This window comes from Rhyacophila brunnea, unplaced genomic scaffold (genome assembly GCF_057557595.1).
Source record: "Rhyacophila brunnea isolate RB1 unplaced genomic scaffold, BYU_Rbru_1.0 scaffold_22, whole genome shotgun sequence".
NCBI classification, from domain to species: domain Eukaryota; kingdom Metazoa; phylum Arthropoda; class Insecta; order Trichoptera; family Rhyacophilidae; genus Rhyacophila; species Rhyacophila brunnea.
In genome coordinates, this window is record NW_028232882.1 from 14,082,094 (window position 1) to 14,109,900 (window position 27,807).

Genomic DNA, 27,807 nt, shown 5'->3' on the forward strand with positions numbered 1-27,807 from the left:
CGTAATATTCCAATACTAGAATGCATCCAATATGATCAAATAGAGTAAATAGACTCAAATAAATACATTTATTGACAACGCAACTGACAGCCAAATGCACGAACGACCCGAATCTTACCGAAAAAATACGAAGCTGCTGGGGTGTTGAATAGAAATCCAAGCCGGTCGGATCGCAGTGCGTTAGTACTTTCATCACAAAATGGCGGCCATTTTCGAACCGATTTCAAGGTCGACGACGCATGCCCTGAGTTCAATTCGTGAGACGTATGGAAAAGTCCCGAGTGTAGACCCGGCTATTGTAGTGACAGAAATGTTTGAATAAATAAAAATTTAACAACCATAGTAATGTAAATGTTTATTTTTTCGTTGCAAGCGAAATCTCCGGCCAAAATAGTTTTCAACCTTAAAGAAGTTGACATAAATAGATTGTTGTGATCCTGGAAACCTTACATAAAGCAAGCAGAAATTTCCTACTACATACGCGCACGTCCATGTTATACAAGACCAAAATTATAAAAGATGTACTAGCTGGTGCCTATCATTTTTTCAAATATATGATGATTTACTTAGATAGGGTTAAGGTTAGGTAATGTGACGTGATACCAAAGACATTGCACTGTGACTTTCTGCGACATTCTTTGAGTGATACAGATAATTTGGTAATAGTTTGTATTATAACGTGTACCTACCTATTCAAATAACCTGCCGTCGTCAAATCTGCGGAATTTGTCGTCTTAAAACGAGCACCTGCGGCCCACCTCGGAACTTCTGTCTAAAAACAGCGAGTTTATATTATTTCTCAAATCTACTCATATTATATCGGTATGTATTTTGGTACCTATTGAGTTTGTTAATTTTTATTATACAAGAGAAAACGTTTGGCATACTCGCTATTGTAATAATTTTTAACGAATATACCTAAACCGATCCCTGGGTGTACTGTACTATTCTTAGAAATACGAAACATCTTATACTCATTCATTTGAACCTGATATAACAACGATAGTGATAACATAACTATAGCCAGTTATCTTAATATTAATAAACCAATCAAGCATTATTAAGATATTATTCTTGTTCTGACAAAATTACAGTAATACTTAATTGTTGTAAATTGAAATTTCGTACCTAGGTATACGAATAATCTATACGTATTATAATGATATCTATGTATTAATAACCATGAAACCGCCGTTCGACATTGTTTCTTATGCGTCAAATGTAAAAGCGGGCGATTCAGCTAGGTTACTGCGATTGTGATGATGACACACAACACTTTCCATTTGCTGAGCAGCCACAAGCCAGCGACTATTTTGACAGAACGTAGTTAATTTTTTAACCGGGAGGTAGCAAATGCACTCCACTGCGCAGACTCAGTAGGCCCACACGCCGGCTTGTAGCGTGTAAAGCTTTCAACTTTTCTCGGTAGTTTGTTTACAATCTGCTTGTTAGCTTGTTCAATGATGACACTGGGCGACTTTACAGGCAGATTATAAATTCGCCAACAAGCAGCTCGTAAAGTAGCTCAATGTAATTGACGCTTTATTGAAAGATTTTTGTTTGAAGATTAGATTTTTAATTGAAGTTATACTAATGTCTTCTTTTGGCGCGTTTGGGAAAACAGATCAGAGTATATTTTTAGTATGTGACGATGTTGCGCGCGTCGATGTAACACAATTTATTATTTCGGTCTCAAGGGTACATGCGCATGCGCATAGTGTCATTTAGTTAGTCTTTCAATACAACCAAGTAAAGAGCATGTGTTGTAAACATAACCAATATTGTGTCATAATAAATATATAATATGTTTATAATTAAATTTCTAGGGACTAACATTCTACACTGTTAATTTATATTCATAAAACTTTATTTATATTGGAGTGTATATTTATTTTTCACTGTAAAGATTGTGTATCAAGATTTGAGGCTATATTACTTATTATTTTATTATTTTTGAGTACAATTATATGTCAATAAATAAATTAATTTTGTGAATGTTGAGTTGGTAAATAATTCAAAAAATATATTAAAATTTTTATTAATTCATCATGGGTACTTCTGAATCGATTTTAACCGCTGTATGGCAGAGTAGTTTTGGTCTAATACAATAATTAAATTACAATTATAATGCACAGATGAATTCCGTACGTTTTCATCAACCTAATCCACTGTAATATTAATAGACTCAGGTATAGCTGTTTCGTTCTACAGGAACACTGTTGTACGCTAAAAACGATTTGCAGTTGTGTTGGTGTTCTTTGGTAGTATTGACACAGGGTGTGCATGAAGAATTACGGTAAATAAGCATATTTTTATGACTTATTGTTTTAATAAAATATAGAATAAAAATGTGTACATTAGAACATAGGTACTTCTATATTATTTACTTATACCGATAGTTACAATTCAATGAAAACATTGTGTATTATTATTTATTTAGTTGGGATTAGGAATTATAATTAAGAAAATTATAATACCGTAAAGACATAATTTTGTTGACAATGACATTTAATTATACATACAATCATTAGGACTTCGGAGAACAATTACTACCCTTTTTTAGGACTCGAAAAGGTCCCTGTTTTTAGTTTTTCTCTTAAAACACGCCAAACCGTTCTTAAACCAACTCCTGATGCATTCGAAACTTCTGTCACAACACTACTTTCACTACACATTTCGTTTTTACATGAAATGGCCAAAATTTTGGCTAATTCATGTAACAGTCAAGCCTGTTGCCTTATTCATGAATTAGGTAAATTTTCTGCTGGGTACATGAATTCGCCAGGGTATGAAATTCTTGAACTGTCAACATGACAGAAGAAAAAGTAAATTTAATACGGATGGTTTTATTAGTTATAATTGGACATAATATAATATTATTATTATTAGGTTAGGTTAGGTTTGGTTTTGTAATTCTGAATTAAAGTATTCAACTGAATGTCCATTTTGAGGTTAGCTATCAAGTGTCAACAAACTATCACAAACATTCAATCGACCAAGCACGAATCAAATCACGAAAATACTTTTCAATAAAATTCTTCCGTTATCATATTATAGTTCTAGATTTCTTTGCGCATAGTAAATAGATATGAAAGTCATTGCAGTTACATATTGATTGGTATATTTTTATATTATAATCAATGACATTTGTTTAGTTTGATTAGTTGCAAAAAATACCACCGGAGCGCGATCATCTATTTTGACCATAGATAATATAATATGTATATTTTGACCAATGCACGAGCATTTTGATACATTTAGTTTAGTTGCAAAAAATACCACCGTAGCGCTACTATCTAATTTGTCCAAGACATGAACTAGACAGAAAAATTACTGCCGAATTCACGCACTCTCCAGATATTTTGTCTAATTCATGAATAAGGTAACGGGCTTGCATTTTTCATGATTTAGGCAAAATTTTGCCCATTTCATGTAATATTCAATTTCGCACAATCGGCGTAACATATATATTATATATAACTTACTTCGTTTGGGCATTGATATTATGACTAATTAAACGGGACATTATAATTCAGTATGCGTATTGTTTCGATAACAATCACTATATGAACACACTGTAGACGATTGCAAAGAATGAGTTTATGGTATGTTTATTACCAGCGACTGTCAATAACAATAGAAACTCTGCCTTTTATGCCCCTACACTGCACGGATAACCAATTGGTGATAAGGTAATAATTGCAGGCGGTTCTAAGTAGGGTTTTATTACAGGGCTTAATGCATACACACAAATAATACCAAAACAGATGCGAAGCAATTTTAGCGTACAACAGTGACTCTGTAAAGTGTTTCACCTATAACAGCTTATTTTGTTTTGTTACGCCAAAGAAGTATAAATTCTAACGCGCGTAGATAAGTACACACACCAATTTTTTTTTGTCAATAATTACATTTTTATCTTCTACCTTAACTGGTTTTCTTCATTGTCTTTGAATTATATGAATATAATCTACCATCATAAATATTCTATGTTACGTGTCTACGGATTGTCTTAAACGGCTTTTTCCTGAAAGATTTCTGAGACCCGAAAGAAAGATATGCGTAATTGGATAAATCTACATATAAAAACATCCAAAAATCATTAAAAACATTTTTTTGGCAACGATCTGGTGTTTTGTAATACGAAGGTAAACATATATTTCAGCTAATTAAGTGTTTCCTTAACATAGTTTTTTATCGTGTACATAAAATATGTAAACGATATAATCTGGATATTATGTAGCTATTGATATTATCATCAATAGCTACATATCTCTAGATATTTTCTTTGATAATACCACAGTAAAGATTGATAAATATAATTCCGATAGGCTTATATCCCAATACACTACATTTTGACACAGGGTTTTGAATGTGTGATTGTCCTATGAAAATGAGCCACACATAGACGTGCAATAGTGTGTTGTAGAGATGGGAAAACTGGTCGATTTTGAAGACTAAGTATACTTACTACCAGTATAAAAAATACTTACTAGTATTTGGAATACTATATAGAGCATTTGGCGTGCATATGCGACAAAAGTTTCATACTCAACTGAAACTAAAACCAACTCTATATTAGTATTTGAAATACGTATCGGCTCAAGGAACTCAGACTGTGTATCGGCTTCAATAGAATCGCTAAAAATATGCTGAGCTCCGCTTGTCGAAAAGTCCCATTTGTTATAAAATTTTAAACACATTTTAAATTTATGAGTTGTTTTTCTGTTAGGTTACAATATTCTTGTTAACAAAAATAAATATCAGTGATTTTTTTAAATTTTAAACATGTTTTCAGCGGTCATATAACAAGCCCAAGTCTGTGCGTCATCTCACCACTGTGTTGCGACACAGAATTTATTACCTATTATTCATACATTCAAACGCAATAGACCAAAAAATAAAATATACCTACATTCCAGTGGCGAAGGCTCCATAGTAAGCGATTATTTAAAGCCTACCTTCTAAGAAAAATAGATCTTCATGTAACTAATTTAATTTAAAAAATAAATAAACAAAGAAAAATCAATCCTATTCAGAGTCATCTATCGTCAAAATTTAGAAGTTTTATATACCCATACTAGCGCCGCCTTGGATTCCAACTATATTATGAATTAATGTGACCCCTTTTCCAGATCTGTTTTGTATGACTTCAGTCTCATGGCGCCAACCACTGTCTGGCTTTTTATTCCAAAATCATAAGCTGTTTAGTATGCGCTTAGATCTCTAGGGAACATTTATTCAAAATAATTATTAATAAGATATTTTCTATGGGATTCAATCACATATAAATAATGATTGTTAAAAATATAAAATAATTTATCTCGCGATTTTTATTTAAATCGGCTATGAAAATTGCCGCTGTTTTCGCCTGGCTTCCAATAAACAGATTTGTATCGATCGCTATACTTTGTAATTTGTACTGCTGGCATAATAAATTAATTTGAAAAATCAGTGTTTATCCTGACTTAACCTCTTTTCCCCCACGATTTCCAACCGTATTTGTTCTGAGTCCCAATTATACCTTTTTTTTATGTCTTTTTCAGATTTCTCTGATTTTGGACTTTGGATTGATGGAAAAAACCTTTCATCATACAAACAGTACCGATTGTTGAAATACTCAGTATGAATATCAATGTTCTACCATTGGAAATATTGACCGAAATATTCACATACTTACCATATGATTCTATCATTGAATCAAGACGTGTATGTATGCTATGGAGAGATGTTTCTACTTGTCGCCGAATATGGGACCGCTTACAGATCGTTTTGGAGGAGGATACGGATTACCAGGCCTTCACCGCTTCTGTTAATGAAAATAAGGAAGTATTTAACTTCGTGAGAGTCATTAAACTTGTGGCTTTTGATAAAGCCAAACATTTGGAATATATTTTTACCAATTGTCCCAACATCAATAAACTCCATTTAATAGAGTGCGATTTGAATTTAAAAATGATGAAACCCATTGACTGCCTCAGTTCTTTAGAAGAATTAATGATGATTTACTCATACGTCGATGTTCCAACTTCAGAATATGTAATCAATTTTCGCTGTCACCCACTGTTAAAGACTTTAAAACTGTCAAATGTCGGTTTGAGTGATGGAAATTTTGAAGATTTACTTACATGTCAAAACCTCGAGCATTTAATGATAAATGGAATAAGTGATGTGTCACAGGAAAACATCATTAAAGTAATTAAACAACAAAAGGATAAATTAAAAACATTATGTTTGCGTGGCGGAGATACATATGATGATACAATATTCGAGTACATCTCAGAATGTCCGAATATTTCTCACCTACAAATTCAAAGTTGCCATAAGATAACGAATTCCGGGTTAAAATGTCTAAATAAATTACACAACCTACGAATCCTACAATTGCGAAGTAACGATATCGTCACTGCCAAAGATTTAATGGGCTTATTTAGAAATGGAAATTTGCAAAAATTAGTTAGGCTAGCTTTAATGGCATTTAAAAATGTAGACATAGCATTAATGGATGTTGTCGCAAATAAGTGTCCTGACATTAAATTTCTACGTCTTAAAATGTGTCCATTGTTGGAAAGCACTAATAAATTAAAACAGGTGAGAGGAAAATTTCCAAATGCGAAGGTTAATTTTACAGATTTCTATTACGATGATTCTGATTTTCTAACTGAATCTGATTTTACGACTGATGATGAAGATGATTATGGTGATAGATATGAAGACGATCTGTATGATTTTAATTACGTTGATGAAGATTATAGTTCCGACGATTACAAATATTATTAATACTATCGACCAAAGATACTTGATGGCATTTGAATTAAAATCCGTTAGATTATAAATATGATTTTCATTTTTATTTTTAAAATATTAAAATTAGTTTTGAATGCACGTAGGTGCAGTAGCGAAGGGTGGATTAAGATCCGCCATAAATAGTGCACATTAAACTTTGTCAGTCATACGTATTTGTTTTTATAGAACTAATACTACAATTATTGAAGCGCCCAGTTTCAAAAACCCCTAAAACGGTTTTTGAAATTTTTTGAGTTAGATATGTATTTAGATGAATATTTTTGTTACCTATATGATAGCCAAAGATTGAACTTTAAAAAACGTCAATAATCAAAAATTAGGGTAAATTTAAAAACCCGCTAAAATGGTTGGGTGTGCTTTTCAAATACCCCTAAAATTGATAAGCAAGCTAAAATACTCTTTATGTATTTATTATTTAATTTGTACATTATTAAGTTCACAGATTTAATAGATACGAGTTTTTCTCAAAACTACCTAAAATCGTTTTAGGGGGTTTTGAAACTAGGCGCTTCAATTTACAGATGGTGTTGTTAGTTTTTAAAAACCAATTAAACCTCGCCTAACCAAACCATAATAGTTTTGGTATACTTTGGGCGATACAACAAAATTGTGCACACTTTTTCATTCATACTTATTATTGTTTTCGTTGGGTTAAGAATATATATTACACATATCGTCGGTCCCTATTAAAAAAGTCGGATCTGAAATTTTGTCATTTTCGGATTATTACGTAAAAGTTATTTAAACACTATAAAAACATTTATAAGTACCATAATCACAGTTTTTTTTGTTTGTTTGAAAAATTTCAAGATACTCAAGTTGAAAATGACGGATCTACCGAGAGTGTCCGAATAACAATGTCAGTTCTTACCAACCGACATTGTTGGCTGGGCGTGGGTGAGCAAGATGCGTCGGATCTGACAGCTGCTGCTATGTTCACCGGACAGACGGATGTTTTTATAAACGTTTAGAAAAGTTTCTATAACCAGTATTTTTATTCATTATGGCAAGCAACAGGTCACAAAGGATATTTGATGAAACATCTTTGATTGCTCGTACTGAAAAATAGCATTTTGCAGATCCGACTTTTTTAATAGGGACCGACGATATTGTCGGTTCATTTTTTTTAATCCTTTAGCCCAGCCTAAACCAAACTATAATAGATAAAACATATTATTCTATCTATAAAATATCCAAAGTTATGTATGACTTAATTGTATAATTTTAAATATTTTATAGTTAGACTAGTATTTGTTGACTATTATCTATTATGGCTTGGTTTCGCAGGGTTCAATTGAATTTTTAAAACTAACCAAAACCATCTATAAATAGTCTTATTTCAATGAAAACAAATATGTATGACTGACAAAGTTTAGTATGCACTGTATATGGCGGATATTAACAGCCTACCTCCACCCTTCACTGCGTAGGTTCTATATTGATAGATCTATCCGCTCATCCAGATGAGAATTTTACATTCCGCCCTGTTTCGTTAAAAAATCGAAATGAATATTGAGTTGAGTCACCAAAGCCGCTCTAAAGATAAATAACAAGTTAAACCCTCTCTACATAGCCAACCAATCAGACGTCGCGATTCAAACCATAATTTTTAGCAAACATTCAAATCGCTATACAAATGTCACAACTACTAGCCCGCGCGTGGTGATAAATGCTCAATTTTGGTCTGACTATTTGACTGATTTTACTAGTTAATGAATATTTATTCCGTTGGTGTAATGAAATCTCAAGCAGGAGATTCAAAGAAGCGTTTGATGAATCCAGATCTGCGGAAATGTACCTGATTACGCCAAGAGAGATGTTTAAAAATTGCCATTCCAAACCGTCTTTATTGCTGTATTTATTTGAATAATTCAGTGGTGCCTCGTATTAATTTTATTTTCGTGTGTATTTTATACCGTTAATATTAATTTGAACAGTTTTCTTGATGAGATAAACTATTATAAGATCTAAGAGTACAAGTTTTTAACATAACGTTACTGCATTTTAAATACTTCATATGTGGTTTGAGTCTTATTCTGAGATAATCGAAAAAAACTGTTTTAAAAAATATTTTTTTTTTATAATATATTTATCATTAAATGGTAAAATCGTAGCTTTCTCCATGTTTTTATCACATATGATTAATTCTATATGCACAGTGTTGAATACGTTGAATCATGCCGGTGTTCACATAAGATTATTTTAATACTGACCTATTGCGGCGGACGCTCACATAGGATTTATTACGGTGCATTATTTTGGATGCTCTCGTATAGTATTAATTTAATATGGATTTTATTGGGTGATTTAATTTTTTATTTAATCTGTCCACAATGCGCATCACGTGGTACCAATAACTCATTTTCGTCAAAAGCACCACATAGGAGATATTTATATTTAATATACAGTGACGATAATTTGCTTTGTGTCAAAAAATATAATTATTATTGGAACTTTATTTTGTAATCATTTTATGTAGGTATATCTCTTTGAAGTGTACTGACTAATATTAAAATAAATGGAAATAGGTACTACATATTTTCATTACATGAATTCACAAAAAAATAATCCCTTCTTATTATGTGCATATAGGAAATTTACTTTATAATACATGGAAATTAATGGAGTTAACTAATGAGGTATGTCTATCATATCAGTCTTTAAAAGTTATTAGTTCAACATTAATTAATATTCTTACATGATATCTATTTTTTCTTTTATTCAATTTTTTATCACACAGGTGAGTATACACAGCACCTGAAGATGCCGAAAGGCGAAACCCAGGTTGCAAAAAATGACTCAAATGGAATAGTACAAAACTTAAATCCATTTGAATTTCAATCTCATGATTTTAAATAAACATTGATCCTCTTACATAAAGAAAAGAAAAATTATTTTGGATATAGGTACACGTGTATGAAAGTTAAATAGATGCAATGTGTAATTTTTTGGCAAAATAAATTCAATAATATTTATATTAATTGACAAATACGGGCCGCTACCGAATTATCGTTTCTTGTCGTCAATGTCGGACTGCATGTCCAATTCTGCTCTGTTAACAAATCAGTTCTGTTAGGAAGTAAGTTAGTCTGAACCTGCTCTTGTGATAATTCAAATGCCTTTATTATGTGTGTACCGGAAGCAATATAACAACTAAAATACATAAAAAATTATCGTAAATGCACATAACAGTTCTTCGTTATATACACGAAACTTTAAAAAACCTGCCGAGTGAGTTCAGCGACTAAGAGACTCAATTCTCCAGCAAAACAACCACAATTCGGATTTCATACAATATCATTGGCCATTATAGTTGTATTTCATACTTATTAGTTTTTGGCATTTAAAATACCTAAATATGTACAGTAATACCCCGACTTACGCAAACCCGGAGTTACGCGATTTCTTTATCCGACACTTCAGATCCAGTTCCACCAGAAAAGCACATGACAATTATTGCAAGCTTGACAGAAGGTCTCGGCTCAATTGAAAAGGGCTTAAAAAAAAAGAAGGTAATTGTGCCGCAGAGGTTGACACAATTACGCACAACGCATTTATATTTTTTTTTTTTATGAAAACAGTTTATTCCATGCAGACAATTATAATAAAAACCTTTTTCTGTCAGCGCATTGGCTTTTCGACCCAATAATCGTTAATTGAAAATTTTAAATTTTTATACATTATGATACACCATTATCACAAACTAAGATTATATGAGGTAATATTAGGTTGGGGTAGGTTAGGTTTGGTTTGGTCTAAAAAGAAAGTTGTAAAATCTTATGTCCACCTCTGCGGCACATTTACCAAAAAAAAACTCCAACTAAGAACGCGTTATAGATTCAAAGCAAGGAATAAAAAAGAAAATCTGCGTGAAAACAAGAAGGATTTGTGTTTTGTCAGACGAATTTGTTAAATTTTATGAAGCCACCAACATCGAAATAACTTTTTTACATAACTCATTTATTTTTTTAATATTTCGCGCATATTAATACGTACAAAGAACTGCAATTTTATTAAATATTTGTCTTCTAAACTAGTGGTTTTGTTAGTCCTTGGTCGCAAGGTCACATTCCGTGCTAAGAACACGCCTGGCGTATGGCCATTAGATACATACATACTTTCAACTGCTAACCATTTAATTATCATGCTAATTGCTACACGCCAGACGTGGCTTTAGAACTGACCGAGTTGTGGTAATTTACTGGTCAGCAGTGAATGAGTTGAATTTTTTTTTATATGTATTTATATGCAAAGTTGTACCCCGACTCACGCAAATTCGACTTAAGCGACTTTCGTTGGACCCACATATCACGTAACTTCGGGATATTACTGTACTGAATTAGAGGAATGGGTGACTTGCTCGACACGCTCTTGGAATCATGCTAGACATAGGTACTTTCATTTTTGGCAGACCGAGGGAGAAAAGTGAAGTCATACGACCAATAAATTGAGTTAAAATGATTTCACAAAAAAAACAACCAAAAATGTATAAGAATCTATTATTGTAACTATGTACACATTACCGTACTGAATTCAGATTGTCTGGAATTAGAATTTTGGAATGTTCCATGACACATAGGTACATTAAAAACCTGGGTTAATATATTTATTATGCCTATATTCCCTTACACACTCAACCACAATATTTTTGTTTTCTTGTCGGTGAACTTATTATTTTGAATGCACATATTTGAATTTTTTATGTTGAAAGTGATAAAGCGCAGTGTGTAGTTAAATTATGGATTTCTATTGTAAAATATTATACATATCTTGATTCATTATATTTTTCTTGTTATTAAATAAGGTTTGCTTTATTCTGATTTTTGAGAAGTTGAGTTCCAGCTCTCCTTCCATCTTTTGGGAGTTCTAGCTGGGGGGGACTCTGTATCCGTCATACCTGAATCGGATACGTGAGTCCTCCATGTGAAACCGCTCTGAGGATTTTGCCTGTGATGGATCTGCGTGTCCACATCGCTAGGCATACTTTTAATTATTACATATTATGTCTGCTCTGACCTCGATACCATGTGCATAATTGATCTGCGGCAAGGCAAATCAACATTGTATTTTTAAATTAAACATAATATCCTCTGGATAATGTGGCTAGAAACTTCATTGAATTACTAAACAGTTAAACATTGAGTTAGTTCCTTAGGCCTTGTCCACATGGCGCGTTTTGACTCATTCGGTTGCACGCGGCGAGACACACGTTATGTTATGTGGACAAGGCCTTATGTGGGAGCATGTTGATATTATTTTTGAATTTCAAAAGACAGAAAGATTCCTATTTCACTATAAACTATGATAGGTACATTTAACATTCAATTTTATTAATAAAAAAATTAAAAACAATTGACTATTTTTATTAAAATTATCAAATTCTCAAAATTCTTATCAAAATTAAAATAATGCCATATTACTTACCCGTATTTAATATTGCAGTGAAAATTAGATTATTTGGACCATTTGAGTACCTATGTAGATAGTCCATATATAGTTGAAAACTTATTACAAAAAATATTTCTTAAATAAACTTTTTATATGAAATTTTAGAGAATTTCATTTTGTGTTTTGAAAACATCTTTCTTTATAATCATACCAAACTGGTGATAATGTTGTAAACCAGATACTTAATCGAGCTTTAAATTTGTTAAAAATCCAAAATATTTTGACTATAATAATATGTATATTAAGCTTCATGTTGTAATTATTTTTCTAAACGTTTGTAATAAAATATTTTGAAAACATAATCAGTGTTATATCTATAACCACTTCCGTTCCTTGGAGTTCACGTGCAGCCAACCGTACATAATTATAGTACGAGGGTGGGTCAATAAGTCCTTAGAAAATCCGACAGGTGGCGCGACTAGTACTGTAAGCGGTTTGTTTTCATGCAGCGGCACTACCGATTCAGTATGCTGCGAAGTTTCAATCAGATTGGTCGGGTTGTTGTGTGTTTCTCGTACATTTAAAAAAAAAAATTGGTTGTGAAAAATGGAAAATGGAGAAAATTGAGTTTAGAGCTGTTATTAAACATTTTAATATAAAAGGGTTAACAGCAAAGGAAATAAAAAATGAGTTGGATTTAGTTCACGGCATATCTGCTCCTTCACTTGCAACTATTTATAACTGGTTAAATGAATTTAAACGTGGTCGTACATCAACAAAGGATGAACCACGCTCAGGACGTCTTGTAGAGGTGACTACACCAGAAATGATCAATAAAATCCACGATATGGTGTTAAGTGACCGAAGATTAAAGTTGAGTGAGATAATTGAGGTTACAGGGATCTCAAAAGGTAGCGTCATTTCTATTTTACATGACAAATTGGGCATGAAAAATATTTCTGCAAGATGGGTGCCGCGTTTGCTCACAGTCGACAATAAACGCAATAAGGTGGTGGCCTCTAAAGCCCTGTTGTCGCTCATGCAACGCAATCCGGATGAATTTTTTCGTCGCTTTGTGACTGTAGATGAAACATGGATACACCACTATACTCCCGAGACGAAAGAACAGTCAAAGCAGTGGATTGCGAAGGCAAACCATGTCCAAAGAAGGTGAAAACCGTAAAATCAGCTGGTAAGGTTATGGCTACTGTATTTTGGGATGCACGTGAAATTATTTTCGTTGACTATTTGGAAAAAGGAAAAACAACAGGGGATTATTATGCATCTTTATTGGACCAGCTAAAAAACAAAATTGAAGAAAAACGGCCTCATTTAAACAGGAAAAAAATCCTCTTTCATCAGGACAATGCCCGTGTTCACACATGTTTACGATCAATGGCTAAAATTGAAGAATTGAAGTTCGAATTGGTCGACCACCCACCGTATTCGCCAGATTTAGCCCCCAGTGACTTTTTCCTTTTCCCAAACTTAAAAAAATGGCTAAGTGGACAACGTTTTTTTTCAAATGAAGAAGTCATCGATCGGACAAATGCTTATTTTGAGGACCTTCCGAAAACTTATTTTTCTGACGGTTTAAAAAAAATTGAGAAACGTCTAACCAAGTGTATTGAGCTCCAAGGAGATTATGTTGAGAAATAAAAAAAAAATACAAAAATAAAAACTGTTTTAATGCTTTTTTCTAAGGAATTCTTGACCCACCCTCGTATTTGTACTACTATTTATAGTACAGAAGTCACCCATTTCCAAAAATCATCTTGTCCAGCTTTGACCAAAAATGAACCGAATTTGCAATTTTATTCCAAGGGTCACACACATATTCTATCAGCAATTCCAAAATTAGTCTTTTGCAGTCTGTATAACGGTTGAAAAACATTGTCCAATTTCAAAATGCATCTTGTCCGTCTGGTGGCCATTTTCAAATATCATCTTTAGTTACAGAGTGAGTATTTTGAAACTTTCGCTCAATATGTGAAAGTATATCATGTTCCGCAAAACTTTCAAGTATTTGATTGGAAAAGCTTTGTATTTAAAATATTAAAAGCACCCGCCAATGGTTATTTTTTTTTATGTAAAGACTTTTCAATTGTAATATTGCTTGAAATATTTATAAAACCGGAAAGAAACTTAAAAACTATGAAATGCTTTGAACATTACAAAAGTCGCAGTATCTTTTTGAAAGACAATCTATATTGTGTACAATTTGAAAATATTTTAGATATAGACCTCCTAGAAGAAATCTTTTTTGAAAAAATACGACTACTAGTGGAATTTGAACCACATCAACTGAATTCGCTCCAATGTGTTTAAAAATTGAGCCATGTGTGTCCTATCTAATTATGACAAAATTAACTAATAGCTTTTACATTTTGAAGCGCTTCATAAATTGCATTAATTTTTGGCAGTCGGCTTTTGTTTCTAAATCAAAGTATCTTAATTATTGTGCATGTATATGCTTTCCAGCTCATATTCTGTCAAATATAAACCGTGTAGCTGGGCCGGAGAGTCACCATCCATGGCCCGTCAGGAACTTGCTTACCCAGTGCATTAGTCGTCTTAATTGTCTCATCTGAAGCCTTTAAGACACATCTGCAAAAAAACGGAAACGTTTGTTAACATTGCCGTTTGTTACCATGACTGTTATGCCGTTAGTGCTATCTTGTAGAGTCTTAGGTGCTCACAGTTTTCTGTAAAGTATGTCCTCAGGACGATGGCGTCGGTGGGCGCCCTCAATGGTAGTAGTGATCTCCTTTGATTGATCCTAGTGTGTAGGCGAACAGGGTGCGCAACTGATGTCGTCATGTAGTCCAGTGTTTCCCAAACTTTCGACATCTGTGTACCGCTTCTATAATTTTCGTACTACTGAGTACCCCTCGTCAAAAAAAAATTGCATATACTTTAATATCAATCAAAATATATTTATTTTTTCCTTTTTTAGTACATAATGAAAAATAAAATTCATTCATAATAAAATATAAGTAAATAAAAGATATATGTATTATAAATAACATTCGTTATAATCAATGAGAAGATTGAAATTGTTTATGTTGAGACAGATCATCATAATTTGGTTCTCTGGTTGTTAATTTTAATCTGAGATGCGGTTCCACATCCAAAAGCCTGTTCTTTTTATTTTTTGTCTTAATATCTACAAAATGCAGAAAAGCAACATCACATACATATGAAGTTGGAAAAGGCAAGATGTATTTCAGGACTTTATCTGTTAAAACTGTATACACAATATGTTGCATTTGCAACCAGAATGATGTTAAAGTACACTCCTTATACTTATTTATTTTTCAAGAGCCGTCTGAAGCTCATTCCAACAATTGCTCTTCTTCCGCATGCGATTAACCTTCTAGCATGAATGTTGTATTGATGTCGTATTAATGCTTGTTGCACCAGGCGAAGCCCAGTACAGCGTGTACCCCAGAGGGTATGCATACCACACTTTGGGAAACACTGATTTAGTCTATTGTCATCGAGATCAGTGAGAATCACTGTCCACTGATTAACGCACTTCCAACCTTAGATAATGATTTTATTCTGGGGACGTAGTTATCTAATTTTTTGTATATTTTATGAACAATTGTATTAGATTTTTTGGTACTGTTCGGTTACACGGAATACAGCGGAAAACACATATTGAAAATAGCCGATAAACTGGATTATTTGTTAGGTTAACCTAACCAAACATAACCTAACCCAACCTAACCTAACCTAAACTAACAAATAATCCAGTATATTGGGTATTTTCAAAATGTGTTTTCCGCTGTATTCCGTATAACCGAACAGTACCGATTTTTTATTATAATATGGCTTATCTAGCTCAGATGGTCAAATTATTTTTCCACGAGATGGAGCGATAATTTTGGAAATTTCATGAACCGGAACGGCACTCCGGTCCAGTTCGAGTCCATGCAATGTAAAAGCCGCATTTTTTAATGTTGATGACTGAAGAGGTATCACAGAGCATTGGACCAGCTAAAGGAAGGCGGTGAAGGAGGCCACGTTTCAAATTAAGCAGTAGTGTCATAAAAAAACGATGTCTGTCAACTAAATTAAGACCATTACATAACGCGCACACGACAAATATCTGTTAGTGCGACAGCCAACCAGTGATTACAGCTGCAGCTTAGGTGTTCATTGTTGGGATCAAATGTTGCTGGCATTGTTGGTCTGGGTACCTATTAAAATATGGTACTCGAGGGCAAGGCCCCCACATCCTGAAGCGGGCCCCCAGGCTAGGATCTTTGGCGGGCCCATCTGCCTATCGCTTAGGATAAAGGTAGTGACGCTCTACAGTAGCTTTTTCCAAACCGTAGTATGCGGTAAAATTAATATGTATATTTAGTGTTGTTTGTATATTTTAATACATCCATTTGAATTATGGAGTAGTCGACTATCGGTGCACAATTAAAAATTGTCGGTACCTATCGTACAACCACATAAGTTTAAATAATAACGTTATTGAAGAAAGTTTACTACCTATTAGAGAGAATTTGTGATGTGTGTTACTTATTTGGTCGACTCGCCACGCCGGCCCCCTCCTGAGCCCGGGCCCCCAGGCTAAAGCCCTGTCAGCCCCCCCTTTGTGGGGGCCATGCTCGAGGAAGTGCGGTTGTACCTACCTTGTACATACCTACTATATGCCTATTTACAGTCATCCTACAGTACAAAGTGGTACAGACCTGCAACCTTATCTTTAGAAAGGCCAAAAATGGAACTAGAGCCCTACCGGCATAAGAAGACCGACGAGATGAAGCGGGGGGGAAAAAGAAAGAAAAATATTGCCAAGTTCAATACATATTTTGCCTCGTTAAAATAATTAATCTTTGCTTCTAATAATAATAGTTTTATAGAAGTCCATTTGTGTAATAATTAAATAGGCGATTTAAAAGGAAGCAAGGCCTATTGTTTATTTAATTGGTAGGTATGCCGGTCTTTGTTATTGATACGAAACATGAATTAGGTAGGTATATAATAATATGCTTTGAAATAAGTATATATTTATAAAAATTACTTATTTATTTGACACTCCTAAAACAATGAAAAAATAATAGTGTACATGAAAGGAATGGATATTAAGTGTATATAGGTACCTAGGTACTATTTTTAAAGTGTAGATATTATAATTTGCGCAAGAAAAAGAAAATAGTTGTCTGAGTGGGTACTTATACAAAATACAAGTCATATTAAAATACACCTTTTCAAACACTACTTAGAAATCAATGTCTTTTTGAAACTAAGCCTTGCCTAAACCAAACCATAATGTATTGGAGGTAAAAATATTCTTTATGGCAAAATTTTCGATATTTTATGGATGGAAGAATAGTTTTTATCAATCACGAAAAGCTAACCAACGCCATCTGCAATTAATTTGTATTCTTAGTTCAAAATAAATAAGTATAACTGAAAAAGTTTAGTGAGTACTCATCAGCAATATCTTCTTGGCTACGTGTTAAAACTGTGAACTAACATGCTTCTTTTTAACCGAACTTCCATTATAAACTAACAAGCTCCTCCCATTTAGTAGACAACAGCGCCTAGAAGCGTAGCCAAGATGTTGCAGAAGAGTAGGTACTATATCATATCTCCACAGCCTACCTCCACTCTTCGCCATTAATGTAACTAATATTCTAATATAGAAACAACCAAAATATTCAGGCTGTCAAAATTATCTTGTTTAAATTTATGTATTTTATAATAAAACAATTGATTTTTTTATTTCTTTTATTTTTTATGGGTCATTCTTATTTTCCTTACTTCTTATATTATAAATGTTATTTCGAAAAGGATTAAAAATGAGTCGAATGTGTCTAATTATATCATGTGCACATTAGTATGTGGACGAGTCGAATCAATGCCACTAAATTCCACACAGTAACATAGGAAGGAGTTCCTACATAGAGTTATCCAAAATTCCATCTTCCTTTAGCTCTGAAGAGTGGTTGTTTTAGACTTCCTTTCGCACACAGAATTAATGGATGAAAGCATTTTACCATGTATCACTGAAAACTTAGTCCATGTCATTATGTATTAGGATATGTTAGGATTTTTTTCCTAATAAATATTTTAGGTGATCAGTGAGCCACAATAAATGACATGATGGGCCGCAGGTTCCTTATTTCATGCATGCTTGCTCCTTTCTGATTTTCCGAATTACGACTGACTGTCACCAAATTATATCGTCTGTCCCCTGGGGTTCAAGACCTTGTCTTTGATTTTGGTTCGGTCATCGTTTGACTGATAAAAGTGCCGTTCAACTGAGTACCTGAGACGGCGAATAAGCATAGACATCCAAAGAGGTAACGCCGTCGCTGGTTTGGGTATTCTTGAGCTATCTAGGAGACTGGAGGAGATAATTAATATATTGAAATTACAATTGAGTTACTAAAATTTTATCTTTCACTGATTTCTAGCCGAAGGCATATTTATTACTCTTTGAATAATTTTTCCTTGTTTCTCAAAGAGATCGTGGAAGTATTTAAACCACACTTCTCTCATATTATATTCTCCATCACTGAACGGTTTTCCATTTTTAGAAATTATGTTTGAAGCAAAAAAGCAGTTAAGTATTATATTTGAATGATTGCCGATAATTAATTTCACAAGGTTTGTTGGTTGAATATTATCATTTTTTATTGCCCGATCCTAAGGACCGACCTATGAAATTGTATATTCACATAAACGTAATGATTATTCTTGAAAAAGATTTGCCTGCTTTATACAATATGATTTGTCATTTATGCATGAATTTCGTTGTTTCCGTTTGCGAATAGATTGGTAAACATAATATGAAAAACCGAAGAAAATACGCATGGCTATGTCATCATTATTTTTTAATATTATATGTAAAAGAACACTTACATATAAAATAGTAATTTCTTTTCTCTTCAAAATGAAGCATTCGCATGCCATGCAAAATCATCTCGCGTGCCATAGGTTCGCCATCCCTGCCCTAGTATATTAATATCAAATTTTTTATAAATATTAGTTTATACATTATGTACATACATTTTCTCAGTTATTTTGTTGTTATTATCGTGGACCTATATAATATTAATTCTCCATGTAATTCTCTACGTAATCTATGATTTTAATAAACTTTATCTTCTGAGGAGATGGGCTGACGCCGTAGAAGTGGACTGGCTTCATATAGGAAGACCCGGTAACTGGAGAAGTGTGGCGAGAGACCGGAGTGAGTGGAGAGCGGTTGTGGAGGAGGCCAAATCCCACCCCGGGATGTAGCGCCATGGAAGAAGAAGATCTTCTGAAGAGAATAATTTTTCAAGATTAGCTGATCTTTGTTATTTTGGACTAGAATTTACTTTTAGTGACAAATAAATTTTGCTTGTTTTTCTTCACAACTTTGTGTAGTGTTTTCAAGTTGGTGGATCTATACCAGTGGTCTCCAAATTCAATAAGGATGTGAGCTATTTTCAGAAATTGAAATTGTCTGGCGAGCTACTTATACATATTCCTTCATTATAATTTTTAACCATACATAATATTATTATATTACTTAAAATAAATTAGGACATCGGACTTCCAATAAAACATAAAATGCGTACTTTAATTATTAATTATTTATAAACAAAATTATAATTGAAAAATATCTTGAAATAAGTGTGAGTAAATTTGTGTCTCAGTAAGAGTATGGGCCTAATAGGTTGAGCAATTGGCTGACATCCATTTCTCGTAAAAACAAATTCTGTTAACACAAACCTCCACTCTGTGGTAATGCTTGAAGATCGACGGGTGACAATTCGGAAGCTGTGCAAATTGATCCCTGATGTCAGTAAGACTACTATTGACAAGAATTTGACAGAACATTTGCATTAAGGTGGGTTCCCAAAAACCTCACCGAAGATCACCAACGGCAATAAGTTGAAGCGACCTCATCAACCAATTTGGATGGGATAACATCACACAGCCCGGACCTAGCACCAAATCTCTTTCCTGCATTGAAGTCACATGGGTGGGACAAATGTCAGGACCGACGAGGAGTTGAAAGAAGAGGTTGAACGCCACGGTGGGAGAGTTCTATGACACAGGTATACGAAAAATACACCGCATGCAAAACTGCATCGATCGCAATGGGGATTATGTAGAAAAATAGTAGAAAGTCCAGGCTTTCCAGCAATGTATAATTCATTGCAAATAAACGTGTTTTTCTTTGTGAAAAAAATTGGAGACCTTATTTTACAGACCACCCTCATACATACAGTTCAAGCAACATTTATTTTATGACATAAAGAAATTAATAAAATAATACGATCAATTGGTAACAAGTGACAGATGTCGGTACATAAATATTAATCTACAAAGTGGAATTACTTGTCGCTAATTTAATCATTAGTCTTATTATTTTTTTCAGCTTCACTTTCAATGTTTGGGTATCATCTTATAGAAAAGATTTTCAATATCATTCATTGTTCATAACATAATAGTCAAGCGGCATTGTTAAAATAATGTGCACTTATTTGAATTATTTTTAAGATATTATGTTGCTTCAAAATTTACCTAGATTCCAATAGCACAGAAAAATTCGATTTTATATAAATTATTACCATCTGATTTGATTGATTTTCATTGTCGACATGTTTTTTATGGTGCTGAAAACTAATTCAAAGTTAAACTTGACATTTTTCAAATGGACACCCATGAAATACCAAAATGGTAGCCAAAAAATCTTTAACACAAGTTCTTCTTGAGACTGCTTCAGATTCAAATACATTCAGTTTTGTGCCTATTTTTATGTCTGGTCATATTTCTAACACCGCTACACGAGAAACTGCAAATTTGACAATAAATTTTTTCGTCACCCATATGAATAATTTTGTGCCGCTTTAAATCGTCCAAGCGTTTAGTCCTAAATGAACATTCGTCGCACGCGTGGGGCTTAACGTCAGCATGCGTCAACGCGTGTTTTCGCAAATCACTCGTCCGCTTACACGCAAACGAACACAGCCCACACTTAAAGGGCTTCAAATCGGAATGTGTCAATTTATGCTGCTCAAGATTATCAAACTTGTTGCACTTAAAACTACAGTCATCGCATTCAAACGGTTTGAGATTCGTGTGGGTGAACACGTGTTTGCGCAACGCTCCGACTTGTTTGCACTTGAAATTACACTGGCCGCAAGCGAATGGTTTGCCTTGCGAGTGGACGGAGTAGTGCTGCTGAAGGTTGCTGGATCTCTTGCATACAAAGTCACATTTGTGACATGCAAAAGGTTTCGCGTCCGAGTGGATGACTCTGTGACGAGTCAATTGGTTCGCCAATTTGCAGCGGAACTCGCAGGCATCGCATGCAAATGGTTTAGCGCGGCTATCATTTGTAGCAGTACTGTAATAGTTGCTGTAAATGTCGTGGTCTTTCATCTTTGTTATTACTGCTTTAATTTCATGAGACAGTGATGGCATCTGAAAATTTATAAACACAATAATGAAATAAATGTTAAAATACATAAAAAAAAATACTTCTCTATGTTTTATCACCGTCTTCGCACTTCCAACGATTAAATTCGCAGTATATGGTGGGGATAATACTTTTAATACACAGCTAAATTAAATTTTCTCCATGAATTAAACTTATTGAGAGCCGGTAGGTCAGTGGTTCTTAACCTTTTCGAAGTCATGGTGCACTTTTGATTACAAGAAAAAATTTCAGTGCACCAAAATCAAACGGTCAGAAAACAAAGAAAAATATGCGGACATAACTTTTATTACAAATTAAACAGATAACATAACAGTCAAAGAAAAGAATAATTAAAGAAACGATATACTTATACATATATGGAAAAACTGTAACTCAAATTACCGTTAACAAAATGGAATTTATTTGATGTGAAAATCAATTAATGTGATACCTGAGCTTCTCGAGCTTTTTGGATTTTGCAGATTTCAGAAATATTAGGTCGAATATTTGATATAGCTACCCTCAATTGTTCGTCTAAATTCGTAAGACTTTCTCGTTTTATAGTTTTTATATTAGTTATTGTTGAGAAACCGAGCTCACACAAATATGATGTTGAAAATGCTGCTGGTAATGTTTTCGAAAGTAGAGATTCCCTGTGTCAAAAACAGTGCGTAGATATAATATAAGGGTTTCTTGTCTTTGCGAGGGTAAAAAATCCTTTAAATTAGCCTACCATTGACGGAGTATAAATTCCTACACAAAACATCCATGATATTTTAAATGGTTCAAAATCGAAATCACATTAGATCTTTCGTCAGTTTTTATAATTTCACGAAGGACTTTTTCAGTTTTATTTTGCGGATTTTTCTGCTTTTATCATTTTTTTCGCGGTGCACTTGCAACAAGCTGGCGGTGCACCAGTGCTTCGCGGTGCACCGGTTAAGAACCACTGCGCTAGGTGATCCACTATTATTATTATACTTTTATGAATGACTCATTTCCTGTTAGCATGATTGTAATCTGTAAACGTTTAATATACATATATCTTTTTAGGAGTACAACAGGCCACGAGGCAAAATGACAGTAGTGTAGTAATAGAAGTGAAACAGTAACAAACACCCAGGCTTTGAGAAAATCATATAAATATATTGTAACTTCAAAGAGATCAAACCCGGACCCCCCGGATAAAAGGCGCCTTATGCACAGGTTTATATAGAAATATTATTGTGGTAATTGCATTGTTTTGAATACTTTTATTGATGTTCTGGGAAATCAATTAGGTACCAACGTGTGTTTGCATTTAAAGCATAGTTAAAGAACAGTTGTTAGGTTAACAATTATTCTTCCAAAAAGTCTGTATCGTTAACCCACAAGGCGAAAGCCCATACCTATTTTCCCATATTCATCATCATCTTTTGCTATACAACTCCGGGTGGCCTTCTCAAGTAGCTAATTAAATCTTATACAATAATTAGTCAAATCTTTTTTTCACAGCTGGTACCTGAGAATAGAGATTATGTTGTATGTTGGAATTTTCCTGTATTTTTAATTCATTTTCTTGTTTATTAGTTAGTTTCAAATCAAAAGAGTTCCTTTCAAAAGTCATAACATCATCGTATTTGCAAAATAGGTCCTCCTTTATAATATTATGCTTAGTCCTCGAGATTTCGGCATAATTTATGGTGTTGGAAAAATTGACAACTGGCACCTCCTTAACGTATTCTCCACCGTCTGCCTCTACTTTTATATCCATTTTAGAGTCTCGTGTTTTGTTGTGATTTCAGTATTATGTTATGATACCATCATTTTTTATCGATTATAATGTTGACATTCTGACATTATTATGACATGACTGATGTGACATTTCATAAACGTCAAAATTATTGAAATCAAAACATACAGTGCTGCCATTAATACAATTTTCTGAATAATTTATTAAATTATTGCATAAATAATTTGCTTTTCTTGATTCTTGATCAAACAATTCTCCCAAAAAAACTGCTTTCCAGTAAAATTTACGGGTCTTTTTACTGGTTCTACGCCATCGCGAGCTGCCATCTGTCAGTGGGCGCGTGTTGCCAAACTATAATTATAGTACATTTTGGTCCGCGTACTATTAAAAAGTATATACCACAATTTTGAAAAATGGAATTAATTGAATTCGCCGGTTAGATTGGGTTGGGTTAGGTTAGGTTAGGAATTAATTGAATTCGCCGATTAGCATTATATTATGATGAAATTTTAGTAAAATGTATAGGAAGATTCAAAGCATGCCAACAGGTTCAACAATTATTGGCTAAGAACCTCATAAAAATATCCGAAACAATTGAAGAACTTAGGTACCTAGGTACTTATTCCTTGTAAAAATAATTTTCGGATAAACTCCACTTTATAGACCAACCCATCAGCGAGAAGTCTACAGTAAAAGTTTTATAATATATTGAAATGTTCTTGTTCCATGTCCACTCCTCAGTTAGAGAACCTAGTCCTATATGGACATCATGGGACGCCTCCAGGAATCACATCACAGTCACTCACAAGTCTTCCTGTGTTTTTCTAGGTCAACACAAATGGACACTGACAACCCTAATAATTATGAGTGTTAAGCAACGCGCAATAATTGATAACCAATTGTAGATGCAACAGTTCGCATTCATAGGTGAACACCCTTAGTTAAACATGCAGGCCAGGTATTTATTGCTTGAATCAGAGTGCAGAGTGTCTGAGTAAGGGAATGTACATTGAAAAGGGTAAAATTAGTGCGATTGAAGTGAATAGAATCTATGGGTAAATATGTAGTCAGTGGCATCTGCTAGATTTTGTTAACCCCGCCACCTTAAAAATACATAAATATGGATTATTTTTCAAAATGGACTACCCCCAAACCATTTTTCTGTGTAGGTACGCAACTGGTGACAGGTCACGGTAACTTCACATCAAAACCTGATGTCTTTTGGCATTGATCAGAGCTGTATAACTGTTAGGATTGATTATTATAGTTGGGGATGATAGGGAACAGAATTTGGAAAATAAAAGTCAGTAGATATGCCAGAGAAAATATTTTATTTAAGCGTATGTATTTTATGTATATTCTATAATATATAAAGTACTACTCTATATGGCTGTCTAATCTAGCTAACAAAAATATTTTTAATTTAGTGTTATCATTTTAAACACTGCACATTTTAATGATATACATTCTTAAAAATCTAAATATCTGTACAAAACCTCCCTATTACAAAACATTGTCCTTCTCTGTATTTTAATTGACAGATACGTTCCTTCACTTTTATCAAAATATTTCATAATTCCTACGATATAGTCATTTAGGCTGGTTGTCACTGGAGATATTCCATAAAATCACAAGCACATTTACAAAAAATGCACTTTATTATTCAATAAAATTCAATAAGTACCAAAATAATTGTCAGTTTACAGGTAAAACTTGCTAAGTGAATTTATTTATATTTACTGCAAAGAGTGACATGTTAATAATATATCTAGCAAAGCGAAGAATCATAAGATTATACCATTTCCGTTTAGACAGCCACAGTGTTATATAGGTATAAAGAGTCAATGAAAGTAATGTCACTGTTTTCGTTATAATATCAATCTCACTTATTGAGTTTTACCTTTAAAATGGCAAATGCATACCGATAGTAAATAATGTGCTATAAATTGGTAAGAATACTGACTGGTATTATCATTTTAATTAATTAATTATACATGAAATACACCAATCAATTTATAAACGTAATGGTGTGTAGATACGTAAAACAATGCAAAAAATAATAATAAATTCACAATCCAATTTCAATTGACAGTCCAATACCATAAAAAAACCTAATATAAATCACAATTTAAATTTCTGTGACTTATATATAAATATATTTTGACACATTATACGAGATTAAGTAAAATCTATATTTTTTCAACTGAAATGAATCATAAACAGAACGTGTCTATTCCCAGACGTTGGATATTAAATATTTTTAAAACCCTGCTTCAAAATCAAGCATTTTGGCAGTAACGTTGATATTGTGAATGTTTCAATTAAATTTCTTATTCACAGTATTAATAGCTATTAAAAATCTTGCTCAAAGTAAACTGTTATTGTTCTTTATTGTGAATAAAAATATTACACAGATATTACATTTTATGAGCAGGCAATTTCATCTGTCATAATATTACATTGGTTCCGTAATTTTTTTGGAAACACTAAAAAATATCTTAATAATTTTGAAATTTAAGCTCCATTTTTAAGACGCCATCTTTTGTTTATCGATACATAATCTTTTTCCTATAAAAATTATCAAAAACTCACACGTTGCATTTTCATCATTGCTCCATTCGTTTGATTTCCACCACATTTTTTTTTACATTACATATACTTTATAATAACTTTATATTTCTTACGCTAAAATTACATAATCACACTGTTATGATCACACAATTAATATAAGTTATAAATAATAATTATACTTACAGATACAATGCCTAATAATTAACGATATTGACGATATAGTAATAATTTTACTATAATATCAAAGACACCATCTGTTTAAAATTGAATGAAATTATTTTGTACCCTATTCATTAAAATGTTAGCATGTCAAGTTATATCTTGACAATTCAAACCAACAGAAATGTCCTCATCAATCAACGAATTATAACAGAACTGCGCCCACGGACACAACAAAATCTCCGTTTGTACATATTAATTATTACAAGTATTCGGTATGTCACAATAATAAAGAAACGATACAATAATTACTCATATTGCACTGTGATATAACCATCTTGGGAGAACAAAATAGGTAATATGTAATATGATGGTAAAATGACAGTCTAGTATTGTAAGAATAATTAACTTTCTACAAAACCCATATAAAAAAAACTGTGGAAATATGTAAATAAAAGCTCAGTAAAAGCATTAGAGAGGTGTTTACATACTACAAACTTAATAGTGTATTAAAAAAATTAGATTGGTAGACATACAAACTATTTTACCATTCAATTCAATCAACATGAGTCTAGTATTATAAAATGTTAGGCCCAAGATTTAAATTTTTGTGAATATATCACACCTTTGTAAACTGATCTAATTTTTAAACATACATTTTTTTATAAATACAGTTTACACTAAAGTATATCATTCATAGCATCGTAAAAAAATCAAAATGTAATTAAGTATCATTTATAATACCATTATGAAATTTGAGAACACGGACCAAAAAAATGTGGCAACATTGAATGGGGAAATCAATAATATGGAGTTATTAATAATACTTAGCTGGAACAAAATAAATAAACAGTTTACATAAAAAGACTGATACATGAATAACCATGTAAATCAACTGGGAATATCATTATCTTGTTTTTAAAATTAATAATAATACCTGTTAATGGTTGAAAAGTGGCCAATGTTTCATCTTGAGCAGTGATGGGCAACCTTTCTTTACAAGATGGTCAAATCAAATATCAAAAAGTTTTTGGGGGCAGCATTAATGTAAGTACCTACATTTATATTTTTCAAATAATTATTATCCAAACTGATAATTTAACAAAACAATAAAATCTTATTCATTCTTCGACCCCTTTGATCCGTCCAAAAATGAGATGACGACATCAAAAGAAACTTTCTTTTAACATTAAAAAATTACTTTTGCGTACAATTTTTTTTACAAATCTGATTTCTACGCATGTTTTAAAAATTATAGTATTCCCAAGAAATATACAGTAAGGAAATGCAAAATTATGGTGATTACGATTTGAAACGCATAATTATTGCATCATCCGTGGTGGGTCACAGAAAATCATCTCGCAGGTTGCTCATCACCGACTAATAGAGTCTAGTAAAAATTGTAATAAGTTTCCATGTGTGAAAATGACTTGTCAGTAAAAATAAGTTGCAATACGTAATTTTTATTTTATTTTATAAAAGCGGATCAGGAAAACTGTGCCGTAAAATTTGTCCCTGTGGAGAAAGAGACGAAAAATCCTTGCAACAAGAGAAGTAGATAGAGCTTTCAGCGGACAGAAAAAATGTGGCGATTGGTCACATTTACTAAGATTTCATACGCAACTCAATTTTTTAAAAATATATTATGTCATTCTAGCGGAGATGTGGTCTCAAATGTCAAAATGTTAAATCAGACAAAATAAAAATT

General features: G+C 32.9%; 1 protein-coding gene across 3 annotated transcripts; it reads right to left on the reverse strand.

Moving 5' to 3' along the window:
- Positions 1-17,955: 17,955 nt before the first annotated feature.
- LOC147070072 (uncharacterized) lies at positions 17,956-23,496 on the reverse strand. 3 transcript variants are annotated; one of them, XR_015070971.1, is made up of 4 exons: positions 23,139-23,496; positions 20,787-21,642; positions 19,084-19,486; positions 17,958-18,565 (listed from the first exon to the last, which is right to left on the reverse strand). XR_015070971.1 is itself a non-coding variant. In XM_085949669.1 (2 exons), exons 1-2 carry the CDS (start codon positions 23,388-23,390, stop codon positions 20,944-20,946), a joined length of 951 nt encoding a protein of 316 aa, XP_085805795.1. In that variant the 5' UTR covers positions 23,391-23,496; the 3' UTR covers positions 20,200-20,943. The 3 variants fall into 3 exon arrangements, 1 of the variants encoding a protein (XP_085805795.1); XR_015070970.1 differs by having other exon boundaries at positions 17,956-19,486; XM_085949669.1 differs by lacking the exons at positions 17,958-18,565; positions 19,084-19,486 and having other exon boundaries at positions 20,200-21,642.
- Positions 23,497-27,807: the final 4,311 nt, after the last annotated feature.